Below are 17,278 nucleotides of genomic sequence, written 5' to 3' on the forward strand. Positions count from 1 at the left end.
CTTGACTCGGCAAGGCTCAAAGAAGCTTTGCCAAGACCGGCGCTAAAGCGACCCTGCGTCCAATCATACCACACTACCGCCAGCCTCACGCCCAACGCACCTCCGACTGGTACTTGCTTCCTTTTGCACTCTCTGAGTAGAAAATGCAGCGGATACATTATGAGCGATCAGAAGTTGAAACCTGAAGCGATTGCAGGTGGTTGTGAACCGGTTCACGCAGGAGATATCACGCAGAAGGAAGCTGATCTTCATATTCTGCCTTCACATGGTAATTATAATTTTCCCCTCCATGGATGGGATGGCACTTGGCTCGAGCTCAGGCTCTAATTATCTGGTATATAGGTATCTCGCTCGATGTCCCTGGCGATACGAACAGTGGCAGACCACCCATCATTCAACATCTGTAAGTTATGTCTAGATAAGTGAGGGTATCAGTGGGCTGATAACAAGTGAAGCTCCACCCCCGCATATCAAAGTCCCTTGAGACACCACCGCCGCACGCCGTCACAACATCGAGAGGTGAAGGAGACACTCAATGCAAGATCGGAGTACACGAACAATGAAGACGATGGAAAGGCAGAGCATCATATCAATCAATACATAATCAAGGATGAAATCGGACGAGGCTCGTTCGGAGCAGTGCATCTGGCTGTTGACCAGTATGGAACCGAATATGTGAGCATATCGAGGATATCAAAGGAATATTGAACTGACACTTGGGTCTCAGGCCGTCAAAGAGTTCTCGAAATCGAGACTGAGGAAACGAGCTCAGTCGAATATCCTCAGGAGACCTCATGGCTATCGAAGACCGGGACATCTGGCTGCAGGCATGGGCTTCAATTCTCCTCTGCATCGACATTCTGCTTCCGATATCCACGATAACGAAGAGGCCGGTAATCCATTATACTTGATCAAGGAGGAGATTGCTATCATGAAGAAGCTCAATCATCCGAACCTCGTATCCTTGATCGAAGTCTTAGACGACCCAGAAGAAGATTCTTTATACATGGTGCTGGAGATGTGTAAGAAGGGAGTGGTGATGAAAGTCGGTCTCAATGAACAGTCAGATCCTTATAGCATCGAACAGTGCCGGCATTGGTTCAGAGACTTGATATTGGGAATCGAGTATCGTGAGCTTTAACCTTGATGGTTTTATCATACTTCACTAACACTTGATAGTTCACGCTCAAGGTGTTGTGCATCGAGATATCAAACCAGATAATCTGCTGCTCACCGAAGATGATGTTCTGAAGATCGTGGACTTTGGAGTCTCTGAAATGTTCGAGAAAGCCTCGGACATGATGACTGCAAAATCAGCTGGATCTCCAGCATTCTTACCACCAGAGCTATGCGTTACCAAGCATGGACACATATCTGGTAAAGCTGCTGATATCTGGTCCATGGGTGTATCTCTATACTGCCTAAGATTCGGTCACATCCCATTCGAACGTACTGGGGTCTTAGAGCTATACGAATGCATCAAATCAGATGAACCGAAGATTGAAGCGGATGACGAACCAGAATTCTGTGACCTAATGAGAAAACTTCTAGAGAAAGACCCTGCTAAGAGGATAAAGATGTCAGAAGTCAGAGTAAGCAATTGTAACAATCCTTCTTGCTTGAGCTAATGATTGTCAGAAACATCCTTGGGTCACCAAGAAGGGAACGGACCCTCTGTTATCCGAGGAGGAAAACATAGCAGATCTCGTAGAACCACCTAGCGAAGTCGAAGTCAATCACGCCATTACGGCGAAAATGAGAAACCTGATTGTTTTGGTCCGTGAAGCAATTTCAACTTCAGAGTCTCTCATCGATCGGTTCAGCACTAACACTTCGAAGATGAAAGCAGTACAGAAATTCAAGAGCAAATTAGACACAAAGAGACCAGCGGCCTTATCGGGAGTATTGGGCCAAGGTATCCGCACTCTTACCACGGCGACTATGGATGGCCATAGCGATCATGGACTCCACAGATCCAAGAGCGCCGATCTGGAAGACCGAAGACCTATTGAGACGGCTCTCGCGGCAGAAGGCGTTCATCACGACCTCGACCCACCAGATGTGAATCAATTGCGACCAATGCCCAACCGCCTCGATTCAACCACCACCATCATACAATCAGAACATAGCTCTCCTACGTCCACTTTGAAAAAGCAGTCCACGGACGATGTCTCCAGCTCCGAACCACCAGTCCCTGGTATCCTCCGTCAAGAGTCTGGTGAGAGAGGTCACGCACATGATCCACTAGACGAACAACCCCTATTTCTCGGAATTGGAGCCGGAGGTGACGATACGCTTTCTCCACCTTCACCTGACATCGTAGCAGAATCACCTACAGCGGCCGAATTCAATATCTACGATACTGCTTATCAAAAGGAAGTAGAACGCATCCGATCCGCTCAAGGTCACCAAGCAACTGTCTATCTTACTAGAAGAGTGGATAAGAAGAAAGAGTACAAAGCAGATCAAAACATGATCAATGCTCCTAACGCAGAAGAAGTGAAAGAAAGCCTTCCACATCAAGGATTCAAGGGATTACTTGATAAAGCTAGAGAAAAGAGTGAGAACGGCCATGAAGAGGCTCAAGATGCCATTAAAGAGAGATTAAGCATGATGGGGATGGGCAGTGGGAGTCGGTTCTCGGATATTGCGAACAGGGCGATGGAGAATACGAAGGTTCTCGGCAGGCAATTGCACAATAGGAGTGAAGAGACTCTGGATGGGTTCTTTGGGAAGGGGGCGGAGAAAAAGTAGGTGTGAGATTTGGTATTGATGCTCTGTAAGCGATAATGGGTCTGATGGATTTTGCGAAGGCGCGCGCGGATGAGAAAATGGGTCGGACTCAGCACACTGCAATAGGCGTTGCATCTTGGCGACGGCGACGTGGAGTAGAGGAGTTTCCGTCTGTCAAGATGTGATCATCTAGAATACATGATAAAAGCTATGGTGCATGACTGAATCATGTTTCATGCTCGTTAAATACATAAACGTACATTTCGAAATAGCTGGCTATTTCGTGGTATCGTCATCCTTGAATAGTGCTGCTATCCTGCTATTTTTCCTTTCTCTTGCCACGGCTCGTCTGGCTCTAACTCGACGGGGTCGTGAATGAGGTACCGGTTCGACGTTTGTTTCCTCGCTTTTCTTTCCTTGGAAGACTTTGAGAAGCTCCGAGAAATGTTCCTTGCCGTCCTTAAACTTTGGGGCTTTCTCTGGTTCTGAGTCTCTGTTTAGAATGGGTTTCCATCTAGTAGATCTGGAAAGCACCATGGGGGCACCAGATTCTCTCTTCAGAATCGTTTTCCACCTGGTAGCTCTGGAAAGCACCTTGGGGGCAACCAATAATGGATCCGGGTCGTGGTCAAGTTCCGGTCCAATTTCAGCTGTTGCTTTAACGGCATATCCTCCTTCTTTGCCTTCAATCCAGACGTCGAATTTTTGGGGATTGTCTGGATGTCTCCGGGTACATATTCTCATAAGCTCGTCTGCGTATAGGGGAGCTAGGTTCTTGTAGTCAAACCGAAGAACCATTTCTTTCTTTTCCTGGTCTAGCTGTGATCTTAGTACAGAGAGCATTAGAATTTGGGTGAGGGGGCCGTGGACGAGGAGATTTCGATGTCCTTCCTTTTCTCGGCAGTATTGACGATCCAGGTGTATTCGATGGGCATTGAATGTCATTGCTGAGAACTGGAACAGTAAATGCGCAGACAGGTTAACATCTAGACTGTAGTCTGGCTTGTGTATAGCTAAATCATTGAATTAGTTAGAAATTAGGTCGAGGGATGGCTTGAAAAAGAAGTGCTTACGTTTGATAACTCTCGCTGGGGTTTCGAGACTTTGTTTGATTTGGTCCTTCGTTTTTAATCGCATGAACACCAGAATTTTCTTCTCTTCCAGTGCCAGTCTTCCTAGAGCTCCACCATCGAAACGCACCCCTTCCTGAAAAGTCTTGAGATTTATCGGAGAATCTGGTGCATAGTTCCGGCGGTCTCCAAATGCTCCGTGTAGAGCAGCTTTCCTGCTTATTGTAACAAACACCTTCTCCTCGCCCTCCTTCCCCTTAACCTGGACGCTCTCGACATCTTCTTGTAGCACGCTATAATTCTCGCTCTCCAACATCCATTTCCTCACTGGGTTCCAGGTCAAGCTTCCTCCCGCCCAAAGCCGCTGGACGAACCCATGGCCCGGACAGTGTTGATCATCGGTCCCATCAGGAAGCAATCGTGCTGGAGAAGAAAGACTGTTGAAGTAGACTTGATGATACCCTTGTGGTATAAGAGCCCCTGGATTTCTCTCTCTAAATTTGATGGGAGGTTTCGGTGGTCGACAGCGTACAGGTAGGACGTGCACCAATGCTTGTGTAAGATCACTTGTATGCTTTGCATGAAGTTGGTCCCATCTTTGGTTTTTCCGCTGGCACTCGACAAGCTCCTTATATATCGTTTCCTCGAGTTGGGAAAGTGAAGACTGGTGTCTGTGGTTCAGGTAACGCGATGGCTTCGGGAAATTTGGACGAAAAACATTTCGGCAGACTGGAATGATAGCGGATGAGTTCATAGAGATTGATCGGTCGTCTTCACATGGTGTTGAGATACGGAATAACGACAGAAGAGAGGAGGAAGAAAGTAGATGCAATGGCTTGTAATCTTCAACCTCGAGCTTGAGCTTCAGATTTCTCTCGAGACAGGGGTTCTTATCGCCTTATCAGCTTACCGAAATCGGAGCTAGTCCAAGCTGTGCCTTCCTTCCCAACTTTCATCAAATGTCAAATGTCTCAGGAAGTGAGGTATATTGGCTCCACTCACTCCTAGTATTGTACTTCACTTCGCATACTTGTCATCCCAGCTTCCCAACCATCTCCAACTCTGAACATAATCCTCCAACGCATCCAACGTCCTCTTCACCATACCCCTTTCATCATGCAACTTGCTTCCCTCGAACTCAACAAAGAATATGTACTGGAATGGAACCACCTTTGTCGGTCGACTGTTGATACTTGTCAGATTGAGGCCATATATCTGGAAGCAATGTAGGACAGATGCCAAAGCGCCGGGAGATTTGTGGTCAACCGTGAAAGAGATCAAGCTCTTGGATTTAGGTGCCACTCCTGCATTCGGGTCAACGCCTTTTCTCAAAATGAAGAACCTGGTTGTATTGTCTTCTCGGTCTTCAATTCCCTTGGCCAGGATGTCGATATCATGGATATCTGCAGCAAGATTGCTTGCAATAGCTGCACTGGTACCTGTCGTATCCTCCTTTACCATCTCAGCAGCTCGACTTGTTGAACTGACATCGATCCTCTCCACGCCTTTCAAGTATGCCTGCAGGAATATCTCGCATTGTCCGAAAGCTTGAGGGTGGCTATAGAGACGCTTGACGTGCTTGAGACTGTGCAAGGGCGATGCTCGTGGTTTCGTAGGACTTGGTGATGACAAGGTAGGAGTACAGGCGCCAGACACATCTGGAGAGTCGGTAGATTGGCGTTGACACTTCTTGCCTAGCAGGCAATGTCTAACATCGAGGTAAGCTTCACCGCAGACAGTAATATCAGGAAAGTTCTTGTAGCGATCTGCAAGGAGCTCAAGAGTGAAGATCACAGCTCCGTTAGTAGAGTTCTCGAAGGGTACAACGCCCAATTCTGCATCTCCGGATTGAACCGCCTCAAAGACATCTACCGAAAGTTAAAAGGGAGATCGAGGACGAGGTAGGTCGCAAGTACCTGTGATAGTAATCTCAGGCCTGTAGTCATATTTATCTGACTCAAAGCAACTGAGAGCCGCCTGGGCAAGATCGAAATCTGTCAGTCCGATGGACCAAGGGGGACGCTCATATTGCGCAAGAGTAAGTACCTGATGAGTATAAGAAGAAACGGGACCAAGGAAAGAGACAATAGGAGTTTGTTCATGAACATCCGCATTGCTGAACTGGGGGTGGGAATCCATTGTGTTGGCATTCAGCAATTGAGGAAATGTTGGTTGCGGATGGATGGAATTGCAAGTAAATTGAAGAAGAAATCTAATAAGCCATGTCAAAAGGACCGATGTTGAGATCTCGCCAACCTCTGACGATATCAGGGCGGTCGGAGAAGTTGCTTGGGTGCTTCCGAGGTCGACTCTTTATGATAATTATGATAGTGATACCAAACAGATTTTTGTTTTCGTAGTACCTCCGTATCGGAACTAGACCCCACCAAGTGCTACCCCACTATCCACTAACGTCACCCAGGGGCCGCAACATATTCCAACTTTATCTGTAGTTTTATGAAGCAGGATTATGCATGCGATATATATATAGGTCACAATATGTCAATTCAAATGTATAGTGGCCCGCATCGTCTTTGGATTTTCTCATACTTCGACCCGACCTCTCAAAGCGTGGATCGAGGTTGGGTAGGCTATTTACAGCAAATCTCAAAGACAGCAGCAGCATAAATCCAGATAAGCACTTTCGCTCAACGCAATTCTTCCCACTTCCTTCCCATCCGCGAGGATCAGAGTGCACTCAAATTTATGAGTCTTTATCCTAGGATCACATCAGCCAGTGCTCTTTACACAGAGAGAAGATTGTCGCATACTCTACATTTTTTTCAATCTTCAACTCAAGAAGAAGCCATCGTGACGGAGCGGAGAGGACTAGGTCTTGACACTGCACCTCTCGCGCGAGAGCCAGCATGGACTGCGGGCCTGGGTCGGATCTGCTGCACGGCGGGTGGGCGGGGTGACAGATTCTGACTAGACGGCGCAACTGGAGTTGGAGTTGGGTCCTCGCTCAATGCGAGGCCATCAAACTGTCAATCTAGCATATGTATGTCAGCTTTTGTTCATTTCCAGTCCAGGATATAACTTACCGTCGTAATAGTCGTCATCGTCATCAACTTCAGCTAATTGCTCAAAGTTGACCTTGTACCGGAGAATGCCACCAATTCCACCAAAGCCCTTGACGAATTGGTTGCCTTCAGAGGAACGATCAGAGACGAACTCAAGGGTAGCACCAAAGTCCTTGTATTTCTCGGCGATCCATTCAAGGAATGAATCTTGCGAAACAACCTCTTGTTCTTGGCCAGTTTCCTTGTCCATGAATTGCTCTCTGTTGGATGATTCCTGGGCTTTGGACGTGTGAAGGACTGTTTGAGTACCATTGGAGTCCTTGAGGACCCAGCGAGTGATCTCGAGGTTCTCAAAGACAATCAAAATCTCAACAGCACCAAGCTCTAGAGCCTTCAAAGTATCCTCAACACCATAACAGACGCGGCCAGAGTCCAAGGAGATCTCTTCGAAGTATTTTCCGATGAGCTTCTTCTCTTGAATGAACTTGACGTTGCTGAGAGTCTCTGCTGAAAGTTCGATGGCTTGGTTGAAACCGTTCTCTCCTCCATATGAGACGTCTACAACCTTGATGACCTTTGTTTGAAGACGGTTGTCGAACATGTCTGACTGATTCAAGTCGTTCTTGAAATCTGCCGAACCGGCCAGGATAATGCCAGCAACGTTAACCTTGTCAGCAGTGATGAAGTTCTGAACAGCCAATTCAGCAACCTTTCGGACGTAATTGTGACGCTTTTCTTCTCTAAGACGAGCGAAACGAAGGGCAGATTGTCCACCACGGCCGTGCTTCTTGGGCAGATCGACAGAGAACTTGTGAACAACATCACGGGTATTGCCGCTTAGGGTGCCGAACAGCGCACCATTACCGTCCATAATGATGAAGCCGAACTTTTGGTCTGACTCGAGCAGTTCGGCAAGAGCCTCTGTATGGAACTTATTGTCGCAAAGGTAGAGGGAGGTATTAATCGGCTTGAATGGCTCGAAATCGATGTTGACCTTCCTTTCCTTGCCTTCTGAGGTCAAGATTTCACCACAGTAGACGACCAGGCCATTGGGTGGGACTTTGTTGTACAGCTTCAGTCTTTGTTGGGTAGAGGTAATGGCAGACAAGACAGATTGACGATTGACACGGGATTTAATGTTCGACGCGGTACCCTATGGAATATTAGAAGAGCCAGAGCAGTGGGGGTTGGACAGACTGACGTATTCTTCAGCCAACATCTTTGCTGCTCGGGAGACCTGATCCTTCGGTGCTACACGGTCGACGACTCAATATACACTCTTCGCGTTGCTGGACGTGCCAGAGACTTACGGATAATGAGAGAAATCATGGATGTTCCATTTCCGCGCGCAGCTTCCAAGCGCTTGATCAACTTCTTCACCTTCCAGATCTCGATGTTTTTTTCGGCCTCGTTTGCTTGGGCGTCACTCATCTTGGCGGTTGCGGACGCTGCAAGTCTACAATTTGGTTCGGGAGTCTTCGTCGACAAGATCTGTCTTGACACTCTGTAGTACACAGAGTCAAGATCGATCGATTCTGGGTTGTGTGGATTTGCGATGAGGTGGGACTGTGGGATTTTTGACGAGCTACAAGACTGTTGACTAGCGCGGTGCACGTGCCACCCTATACCAGACACTGCGGGACATTGATGGTTGCATCTTCCTTCACTGTTGTTATGATCAAGAGTACAGTCACAGATGATCTTTGTTCCTTCCAACTGTCAAAGCCTGTCGAGTCTCGAGACATTCAAAAACTTGATTCGTCCGGCTCCTGCTATTCTTTTTTGATATATCATGTCAGAACTTGTCTGAATTGATTCAGTTATGACTCTTCTGACTAGATGAATATCCCAAGTCGAGCAGGATATGCAATTACAGTTCTGAAGTGGTCTTGCCACATTCAATCTGCAGCAGTATATGCAGTTCACCGGAGTCATTTGAGTCATTCCTGACTCTTGGCTACTCGAAAATATGAAGGCTCAGCCTTAATCCTGTGTATGCCCAAGCCACTTTGAACTCTGACAGGAATTGCCTGTGATTTTTGTTTTATGCAGCTTATCTATACACTAGTTGAAGGTGTAACATTGACATCTGTCCCCTATGTCTTGCAGATGCAGAAATGTATGAGCTGGCAGTGCAGGGGCTGTGATTGGTTCCACTATGCAGATGGGATCTGGAACTCTATTTTACCAAATTTTCAAACATAAAGATAACAGCCTCATTCAAGAGAGCTACTAACTTGTTCATGTCGTTTCATATGCACTGATGTTCGTGTCTCTATTTTTAAAGTCTCAGAGACCCACGAAAGATTCCTACAATTTTGCCTTTCAGTATTTCACCGCCTTCATATAGTTCTCGAGGCTTAGTCACCTGAGCACAAACAGTCTTCAACGTTTCCGTCCGTTGAACACTAGCTAGCAGTGGGCAGTACTATACAGTAGGCTCGAACTTACGGTAAGCTCATCAGTTTTATCCTTCTGCTGGTTCTATACTCCGGCAAGCATTTGTTGGCATCTCGATGTGATATCTTTTGGCTCGCAACGACTTGCAAAGTTCATGTCAAAATGCTTGAATAGGCGATCATGGAGGATCTCTACACTTGAGACCTCTCTGTTGGGTATATTTCCACGTATGGCAGATTCCAGTGTTCGATGCAGAACGAACCACGTGAAAGTACCCTACCAATCAACTGCTTTTGGTCCTTCCGTTGCGTGTCTACATTGAGTAAAGATTATAATTGATTTAGGGTAAGAGTTTGCTGTTTCAATTGCTTCCTTTCGTTGCGTACCTACATCAAGTGAATATTCCAATTGCTTCAAGGGTGGATTCTGCTATTCCCATTCCTTCTATACCGTTTGGTGTATCCAGAGTCACGTGAACATGTTCTCTTGATCAACCTAAGTACTTTCAGTCCTTTTCGTTGCGTGTCTACGAAGACAAGTGAATTTTCTTTGTGCCAACTGATTTTGATACTGATCCTGGTTCTCTAGTCTCGTTGTGTGTCTACAAAAACAAGTGAAGCTTGCTTTCACCACTTGCTTCTGATCTTGACCTCCACTCTTTATTCCCTTTACGTGACTACAAGACAAGCGGAGAGTGTTTTTAATAATTGCTCCTGATTTTGATCCTGTATCTCTAGTTCTCGGTTCTCTAAGTAGAGCAGGTAAAATATTATCAACTGATCAATTATTGCCACTTTTTATTCTGCCAAATGTTCACAAATGACATGGGTGGGAAAGCACAAGATTTCCGAAGGGGTTCAAGGACCAGCTATCGGAACTCTATCTCAGCTGTGCAAAGGATTGAGTGGACATATTGGTGTGAGGGAAAAAGTGCTCTCACGGGATAGCTGAATGTTGGCTGGTATTCAATGATACCATTCATCTCTTGCTACATGAGATCTCAATTCAAAAGCCAAAACGTCCAAAGGCTTGGCATTAATTATGGGCCACTTCTATCGAGGGCTCCACACTAAAGATATGCCCTTTCCTAGTACACGTATGCCTTTGTTCATTGCTCGCTTCCACAGAAAGGCTCGAAGAGCACTGATTTTATGCTACGCTAGTGGGGCGAAGTGTGCAAACGATTCTTCGTTCCAAGTCTGATTTTACGACCATGTTGGCGAATCGGAGGACGTTTGCTATGCCTGGGGTGGGCATCCCAGACGGAATCAATACGGATAGTGAGGAGAACGTTTATGCGGGGTGTGGAGACGGTGTTAATGTTTGGGATGCGGAGGGGAGGTTGTTGGGAGTTCAAATTTTGCTATTATGGATGGGAGGGTGATTTTGTTGAATGAAGAGAGGGTTTGAGTTGCAGAGATGAGTGGGTTGAGGGTTGGGAATGCGAATGTGACGAAGGGTGAGGTGGTGGGGATTGATGGATGGTGATGTTGTTGAGAAAAGGGAGATGAACAGAGAACATCTTCCTTTCCTTCGCATACTGTAAATTAGAGTCATAGTAACATTGTCCGTGCCTTTCATATCAGAATCTAGATCAACGTGAACAGCTCATATTTTTGTCTGAACAATGATTTGAATGTATTCTATCTGCTAATTTATTTTCTTGGAGTTTTCACTGTAACGAGTTGTTCATCGGCCATTCCACCCTACAGAACTTGCTGTGATATAAGAGTTTTCACTGTATCAAATGGTACTACTTTCCAATTTGTAAGAAAAAGCTCTGATTGGAACCTATGCAGCTTCCTCTTTCGATCACGTGGAGACACCTTCCCCTCCTGGCTGTCTCCATGCGAGCGTAACATTTAGCATCTTTTCACCTTCCCTTTCAATTTCCTTCACCAAATTCTCCAAATACTGTTAGACGCCCTATCTTCAATAAACCATTCTCGTCGGTATCGTCTGCTTGGTAGCCCCACTTTAATCTCGCCATCTTCGTTGCGGAATTCGTTAGTAAGCACTCTTTCTTGAGCCCGAACCTCATTACCCAGCAGCATACCTAGTTATCTCTAATTCACTGAACTACAGTTACCGCCAGTTGTGCCAATGAAAACAACCTGCACAAGAGCATATCTAGTGTCCGTTTAACACTGTCACCACATCTGTCTTTGGGATTACTCACGCTGCTGTTGCTGCGAAGATATCCCCCATCTCAGCGCTGGTCATGGTCACAAGACTGACGGAGAAGATGATTGTAAAGGCCGCAACTATACCAAGACGCTTGCTCATAGCTTGCACGACATAAAGAACTACGATCGATAGTACTGGCAGCATGCAAGCGAAGACAGTTGCTATGCTTCTAGTTAGGCGCCGAAGATGAGCATCGTCATATATGACTGTCCCGGCAAGATGTTCTTCCGGTCGAGTGGCCTTCAGTTGCTTTAGTAAAGTTGATAAGGATCCTTCTTTGCCTCTCTTACCTTGAAGTAATATCCCAGTAGGGTATGAAATCGATTTATGAAACTGCTGGAAATCCAGTGATAAAACAACTCTTCCTTCATCCGCGGCTTCAACGTTAACAAGTCACTTTGAAATTCTTTTTCGGTCCAAATAAGCCTATCGTCTCCGTCTAAATGTACACCTCCCATATCTGGGCGCGACATCCAATTCATGAGAAATTCCAAGTCCTGTTGAAGGGGTTCCGGTACAGCGTTCATTTCCCGGTGGCGGAGCAGTGCAATTTCTGAACATCGTTATCATCAAAGAAACAACGAAGACTTCAGTGAAAAGTCCATACTCACGATACTCCTCAAGCTTTTCGCTAATTGCTAGCATAGTCTCCCATTGTTGTCCTGACTTTCCATCTTCGGCGTTCTCAGCGACGGATGCTTTGAGAGCTCGCCAGTTAGTTGAATAGTCTTCTCTGTTTCCATAAGAAGAGACATCGTCTTCTGCAGCGAATCTTCGAAGGTCTTGCTCCAGACTTGTAAGCTCAGCCTGAAGGTAAAGCAACTTTTGGACACTGAGTGATGAAAAACAGCGCAATATGGCGGTCTCGGGGCGATTTCCCATGAGCCACCCAAGTTTGGCATATCCTTTCATTGCGTTATACCTAGCACATGACACTGACTTCTCTCAGAAAGCAAAAGCTGGTTGTTGAGTAAAAAGTTTCGTGGTCACTTAGCCTCGACCTCGAGATGATCAGACAGACAAGGCTGCCTCTCGCTTCAGTTCTAGTCCGACCGTGTCGATTCGCATTCGCTTTCTCATTATAAATCATATCTTGTCTACGCAAATGCCGCCGCCACATGCACCTAGCTGCATCCATACCACACCACCTTCCCCATACGAATCATGTTAGGCATTCTCAAGGTCCGGGTCCGACAATGGCCGGGCAGCCATGGAGACAGCCTTGCCATGATTTCTGACGTGGTTGTTCTCGGGCATGGAACTGGTGGCGAATTCTTAATAGTCAAGTTGAAGACGTAGCCAGTGAACGACTTGGACGCAAGGACGGAGTTTGGGGCGGATGTTGGTTCGGATTACTTAAGAGAGACATTCCTGGAACGAGCCAATATTCTCTCCCCGCCGCTTCAAGGATTGAGTTCGTGCGGGATTCGTTGCTGTATAGGACAACGTATCATTGCGAGTATAGAATGTCCACTTTCCGCGATAAAGCCTCTGAGATAAGACTGCACTTTGTCCCATCTGGACCAAACGAAATTTCTCAGCCTAGTCTATTGGTCAAGTCTCAACAGAGTCTCACAGCAACCAAGATAAACTATTCAAAGCCGGATAAATCACAACTTAAATCCATTTTCCACTCCTCCACCGGCGATATCATTCACGTGTCAACAATGTCTTTTTTGCAACATAAGATGCTCTACACGCATGCTTTCGGTGCCTCTTTTTCAATCTGTCAACCTTGACAACCCATCGGCGTTGCTTCCACGCCAGTGCTCGCGAATCATACTGGACTGCGGACATGATTGAGCCACATTCGCGCAAGAGAAAGCCACAAGTTCAAGAGGTCTTAAGAGACACTCCTCAAGGATCAGGTGGATTTGATGAATCGCTGAAGATCCCTACATATGGGCCAGTGCAAGATATATCCGTCCTTCAAGATCCTGGGTCTGGCATAACTACGGAAAGAACCAGTTTCGCATATCAAGGAGAAGCGTTTAAGCAACCCATTCGAGGTCCCGAGAATGGTAACTTGGCGAATGGCACCGATGGCCTTGGTAAAGCTCCACCCAAATTGTCGGGCGCAATCGAAGTTCTCAAGGATGAGCATGCTTCGAACGAGTTTGAAAGTTCCAAGCTGATCGAGCCAACAGAGCAAATCTCCTCTCAAGACCTCGAATATAGGAGTGATAGAACAGAAAATAACAATCATACGCTTGTGGAAGAGAAGAAATTGTTCTTCGATCTGCTCTCGAAAGTAGACAAGGCTCTAAGGGAGCACCAGGAGCCTGACAAATCCGACGCAATTAAGTTCTTACAGTTGTTTCTCTCTAGAGACTTCAGTTCTTGGTTTCGTGAGGTAGAATGTGATCCTAAGCAAGCCAAGGCCGTGGGATTCTTCCTCGATTGTATCGCGAATATCATCAATGTTAGTGCGAATATTGGTAAGTCCGAGATAGCTCAGCCTGTGGAGTCAACCTCCTCCAAGGACTTCAAACTTGGAGACGCCAGGGTAGAGAATAGTGATCTCCAGCGAGTGGAGGCTAAAGAACTGCTGTCTGACCAGCTTCCCAACATTGGAAATACTTTGACGAATGTTGACAAGGCCGAGGCAGCCAAAGCTGCGACAATCACCTCTGAAGATGTCCACCCTGGAGAGGTTGGAGCAAAAAGCAACAATCCTGAGCAGCTGGAGGCCAAACGATTGTCTTTCAGTCAGGTTCTGAATACCGAAAATGTTGAACAAGGGGTTGCTAGAGATGAGCTAGTCGGATCTGAGTGTTCGTCCGCTCCTGTCTCTGAGACGAATAGTGCAACAAGCGAGATTCAGAGCTCAGAGCAGGCCGTTCCAGTCTCGGCACTTGGTTCGGAAAGTGCACTCTCGGATGATACACTCAGGCAGGATCTATCAACCGAAAACAAGGATTTACAAGAGGAAGACCCAAAGTTACAGCTGTCTGACGAAATAGGGGAAGCTATGACATCGAGTATTGACGCGGAAAGAAATTTAAGGAAGCTTTGTGAAGGCACTTCGAAGCTGATGAGAGCATCGTCGGAGCCGTTGGTATTGGGAGGAAGCTTTTCACACGAGCAAGAAGCTCCATCTTCAGTCAACATTCCGGCAATTGGTGTTTCCAAGGAGGAGAACATGGACCTTGGGGAGTCATTGGTACTCAACATTTTAGATGACCTAGATCCTGTCCCCAGAGCCAAGTCTATTCCAATCTTTACAGAGGTAGGCAACCCACACCTCGACTCTTGTGAAATAGCAGAACATTGATTCAATATAGGAGGACGAGCTTCATATTCTTGTCGAATACCGAAATAATGGAAGAGAGGCACATGGTGTGCCGCTCAAAGATACAGGTTCCTTCACTAGCTGGGTCTCTCTCGAATTCTTAGGCAGGCTTGGCCATGCAGACTCCATCCTGCCGCCAAGTACCGGAGACAGGTATGCGACACTTAACGGTACAGACATGCTCTGCAAAGGCACCGTGACTCTGAACTGGCGAGAACTGGACCAAAACAAGCACTGCGAAGACGTCTTCAGAGTCGCTGAACTTGCTAGACATGACATTGTGTTTGGCTACGATATTCTCAAAAAATACAATTATGTCACGTGGAATTTCGGAAGGGACGTGAAACCCGCTTGTGCCATCTTCCCGGCGAAGAAAGAAAGTCCAGGTACGTTGATTTACATTTGTTTTGCCTTGCTCTACCGGCAACTAACACATTATAGAACAGAGACAAATGCGAGAGGAAGCTCAGAGACAACAAGCAGAGAGGGTTCAGAAGGAAGAAGAGCAAAAGCGGAGGGACGAATTGGAGAAACAGAATGAGAGGAGAAGGAAGTTGCAATCAGGTTCTTCAAGTGGAGCAGCAGCACGCTCATCTGGCAATTAGTTCAATCATACTTCACAACTTCCTGGGCATGTTATACACACTGGCTGGTGTCTCCTAAACTTGCACAGTTTGCTTGAGACTTCTTTGAGGCTAGATCGGTCGGCGGAGGGAACTCATTTCGGTTGTCAGAGGACATCCCGGTGTACAAGGGAGACGGAATTGGGGAAATCTTTTCATCGGAGCTCGAGTTATTTTTCTCAACTCAGACGAAAGGAGCAGAGATCGAACGGCATCAGCAAGAGGACCTCTAGTGGAGATCAGATATGGCACAAGTTAAACAAAACAGAACAGAACAGAATAGCATTGATGATGAATTGAATACAATGATTTTGACGATATGAATGCTAGACGAAAGCAATATGACTAGTAAAGGAGAATAGAGACCACTTGACCACGGGGTTCAATTTTTGGATCGAAGCAATAAAAGAATGAACAGGAAAAGCGGGACATCAATGACCACCTCGGTCACATTATCTCAGGCAGTAGTAAAAGTATAAAATAAAAAGATCTTTAAATAAAACAAAATAACCTCCACATACCAAACAAACATATCCTTCGCGCCCCCCCTCCCTCCACCTCAACTTCACATCGGCATCCTCCTCATCTCCTCCACCGTCCAATACCGCCTCATATTCTCCGCCCCCAACGTCTTCACCTCCTCATCCAAATGCCTCCAAAGCACCTCCCCCCACCCATCCATCCTCTCCTTCAGCACCCTCAACTCCAGCTCGCACTCCCCATCCCTGACCCTCTCCAGATACTCCCCCATGCTTTCCATCCCCTTGTGGATCTCCTGGTGCTGTCTTAATAGCTCGGCTTTGTTCTTGAATTCCGGCATCTTGCGCGCTAGCACGGGGAAGATGTGCGCTTCTTCGATGGAGTGGTGCGTTTCGAGGTGCGAGATGAATTGGAGGCCGGTTTGCAGGAATTGGCGGAGGGAGAGGTTGCGGGGGCGCGTGTTGGTTGTGCAGGCGGTGTGGAGGAGGGTCCAGGTTTGGCGGAAGTGGTTGTGCTGAACAACGACAGATCCGTTAGTGCGGGGAGGGGGGAGGGGAGGGGAGGAGGGGGGGACGGACAAAGTATTCCATGTGCTCAGCCATGGAGTTGTAGGTTCTGAAATCGGCGGCGCTGAGTTTGGGGAGTTTTGGCTGTTCTTCTTTCCTTTCTTCTGGTGGTGGGGCAGAGGAGGATGAGGAGGAAGATGTTTTGTCGCATAACGGCTCTTGGTCGTTTGGCTGCTTTAGGATTTCTGCTTCTGTTGATGGTGGGTCTGCCATTTTGCCAATCGAGGCAGGTAACTCCTCTTTCGATAGATCAGACATTATAGTCTTGAAATCTTGGGAAGAGGGAGGGAGGCAAGTAAAGTTGCGGCGGCAGATAGGGTGTTGGATTGCTGCTGGGATTGTTCTTAAGGCGAAGGTACGGAGGAGAGGAGTGATGATTGGGAGGATTGAGAGGAGGGATGGGCGCATTGGGTATTTTTTGGAGGAGGGAGGTGTTGGAGGGAGACATGGTGGTTGATATATAGAAGGCTGAGAGGCTGAAGGTATGGAAATTCGGGGCGTGTGAGTGGTGGAGAGGGTTAGTAGGTGGGTATTTTTCTGCTGACTGAAAATTGAACCTTTATCGATAATCATGGACGGATAGTGGACGGCTTTCGGGTGCCGAGGATCTCCGGAACATCACGTGGAAGGTGATTCTAATTGGTTGGAAGCGCGAGACGCTCTTGTCTCGTTGGGTGAGAGTTGGTAAGGAAAGAAGGGACTTTATATAGATATAGAGAAGTGAAATCAAAATGTCATGAGAAGAAGTGAGGATAGACGATTGTATAACTACAAAGCTCATCACATATATCTGAGCTAGATACTCTTTCCCTTCTCCTCTCCAACACAACTACATGGCCGTCTCGCAGCTAAGTAGTGTTCACATATTCATCCCTCACTCCTGAGCATTATATATACCCCGAAC

At 46.8% G+C, this 17,278-nt stretch overlaps 8 protein-coding genes across 8 annotated transcripts; 3 read left to right on the top strand and 5 right to left on the bottom strand.

Annotated features, from left to right (window-relative positions):
- Positions 1 to 159: 159 nt before the first annotated feature.
- LY89DRAFT_731120 (BcCMK3, calcium/calmodulin-dependent protein kinase) lies at positions 160 to 2,754 on the top strand (the record flags this gene model as incomplete). The annotated part of the gene is made up of 6 exons (XM_018219545.1): positions 160 to 268; positions 343 to 403; positions 456 to 675; positions 728 to 1,130; positions 1,180 to 1,592; positions 1,639 to 2,754. 6 exons carry the CDS (start codon positions 160 to 162, stop codon positions 2,752 to 2,754), a joined length of 2,322 nt encoding a protein of 773 aa, XP_018074225.1.
- A 127-nt stretch (positions 2,755 to 2,881) lies between these two features.
- Positions 2,882 to 4,688, bottom strand: LY89DRAFT_464132 (uncharacterized protein). The gene is made up of 2 exons (XM_018207703.1): positions 3,807 to 4,688; positions 2,882 to 3,746 (listed from the first exon to the last, which is right to left on the bottom strand). Exons 1-2 carry the CDS (start codon positions 4,555 to 4,557, stop codon positions 3,010 to 3,012), a joined length of 1,488 nt encoding a protein of 495 aa, XP_018074226.1. The 5' UTR covers positions 4,558 to 4,688; the 3' UTR covers positions 2,882 to 3,009.
- A 132-nt stretch (positions 4,689 to 4,820) lies between these two features.
- On the bottom strand, positions 4,821 to 5,942 carry LY89DRAFT_579899 (PDT-domain-containing protein; the record flags this gene model as incomplete). The annotated part of the gene is made up of 2 exons (XM_018209035.1): positions 4,821 to 5,671; positions 5,720 to 5,942. The coding sequence occupies 2 exons, from the start codon at positions 5,940 to 5,942 to the stop codon at positions 4,821 to 4,823; spliced, it is 1,074 nt and encodes a 357-aa protein (XP_018074227.1).
- Positions 5,943 to 6,790: 848 nt separating this feature from the next.
- On the bottom strand, positions 6,791 to 8,257 carry LY89DRAFT_666719 (peptide chain release factor eRF/aRF subunit 1; the record flags this gene model as incomplete). Its single annotated transcript, XM_018212931.1, has 4 exons — positions 6,791 to 6,795; positions 6,848 to 7,979; positions 8,028 to 8,077; positions 8,137 to 8,257. 4 exons carry the CDS (start codon positions 8,255 to 8,257, stop codon positions 6,791 to 6,793), a joined length of 1,308 nt encoding a protein of 435 aa, XP_018074228.1.
- A 1,977-nt stretch (positions 8,258 to 10,234) lies between these two features.
- On the top strand, positions 10,235 to 10,642 carry LY89DRAFT_682711 (uncharacterized protein). Its single transcript, XM_018214553.1, has one exon. It carries the CDS (start codon positions 10,440 to 10,442, stop codon positions 10,608 to 10,610), a length of 171 nt encoding a protein of 56 aa, XP_018074229.1. The 5' UTR covers positions 10,235 to 10,439; the 3' UTR covers positions 10,611 to 10,642.
- A 650-nt stretch (positions 10,643 to 11,292) lies between these two features.
- Positions 11,293 to 12,660, bottom strand: LY89DRAFT_772492 (uncharacterized protein; the record flags this gene model as incomplete). The annotated part of the gene is made up of 4 exons (XM_018221909.1): positions 12,025 to 12,660; positions 11,704 to 11,966; positions 11,406 to 11,653; positions 11,293 to 11,356 (listed from the first exon to the last, which is right to left on the bottom strand). The coding sequence occupies exons 1-4, from the start codon at positions 12,323 to 12,325 to the stop codon at positions 11,293 to 11,295; spliced, it is 876 nt and encodes a 291-aa protein (XP_018074230.1). The 5' UTR covers positions 12,326 to 12,660.
- A 548-nt stretch (positions 12,661 to 13,208) lies between these two features.
- Positions 13,209 to 15,310, top strand: LY89DRAFT_731124 (uncharacterized protein; the record flags this gene model as incomplete). Its single annotated transcript, XM_018219546.1, has 3 exons — positions 13,209 to 14,642; positions 14,698 to 15,091; positions 15,147 to 15,310. The coding sequence occupies 3 exons, from the start codon at positions 13,209 to 13,211 to the stop codon at positions 15,308 to 15,310; spliced, it is 1,992 nt and encodes a 663-aa protein (XP_018074231.1).
- Positions 15,311 to 15,893: 583 nt separating this feature from the next.
- LY89DRAFT_580057 (uncharacterized protein) lies at positions 15,894 to 16,587 on the bottom strand (the record flags this gene model as incomplete). Its single annotated transcript, XM_018209042.1, has 2 exons — positions 15,894 to 16,322; positions 16,387 to 16,587. 2 exons carry the CDS (start codon positions 16,585 to 16,587, stop codon positions 15,894 to 15,896), a joined length of 630 nt encoding a protein of 209 aa, XP_018074232.1.
- Between the last annotated feature and the right edge of the window lie 691 nt (positions 16,588 to 17,278).

This window comes from Mollisia scopiformis, assembly GCF_001500285.1.
Source record: "Mollisia scopiformis unplaced genomic scaffold LY89scaffold_7, whole genome shotgun sequence".
Lineage (NCBI taxonomy): Eukaryota > Fungi > Ascomycota > Leotiomycetes > Helotiales > Mollisiaceae > Mollisia > Mollisia scopiformis.

What these genes read in the sequence shown, in the direction of transcription:
- LY89DRAFT_464132 (XM_018207703.1), bottom strand. Translation starts at nt 4,557, where the DNA reads ATGAACTCATCCGCTATCATTCCAGTCTGCCGAAATGTTTTTCGTCCA. An exon ending in CCCAGCGAGAGTTATCAAAC is followed by an intron (nt 3,747 to 3,806) that starts GTAAGCACTTCT and finishes TCAATGATTTAG; the next exon opens with CTATACACAAGCCAGACTAC.
- LY89DRAFT_682711 (XM_018214553.1), top strand. Translation starts at nt 10,440, where the DNA reads ATGTTGGCGAATCGGAGGACGTTTGCTATGCCTGGGGTGGGCATCCCA.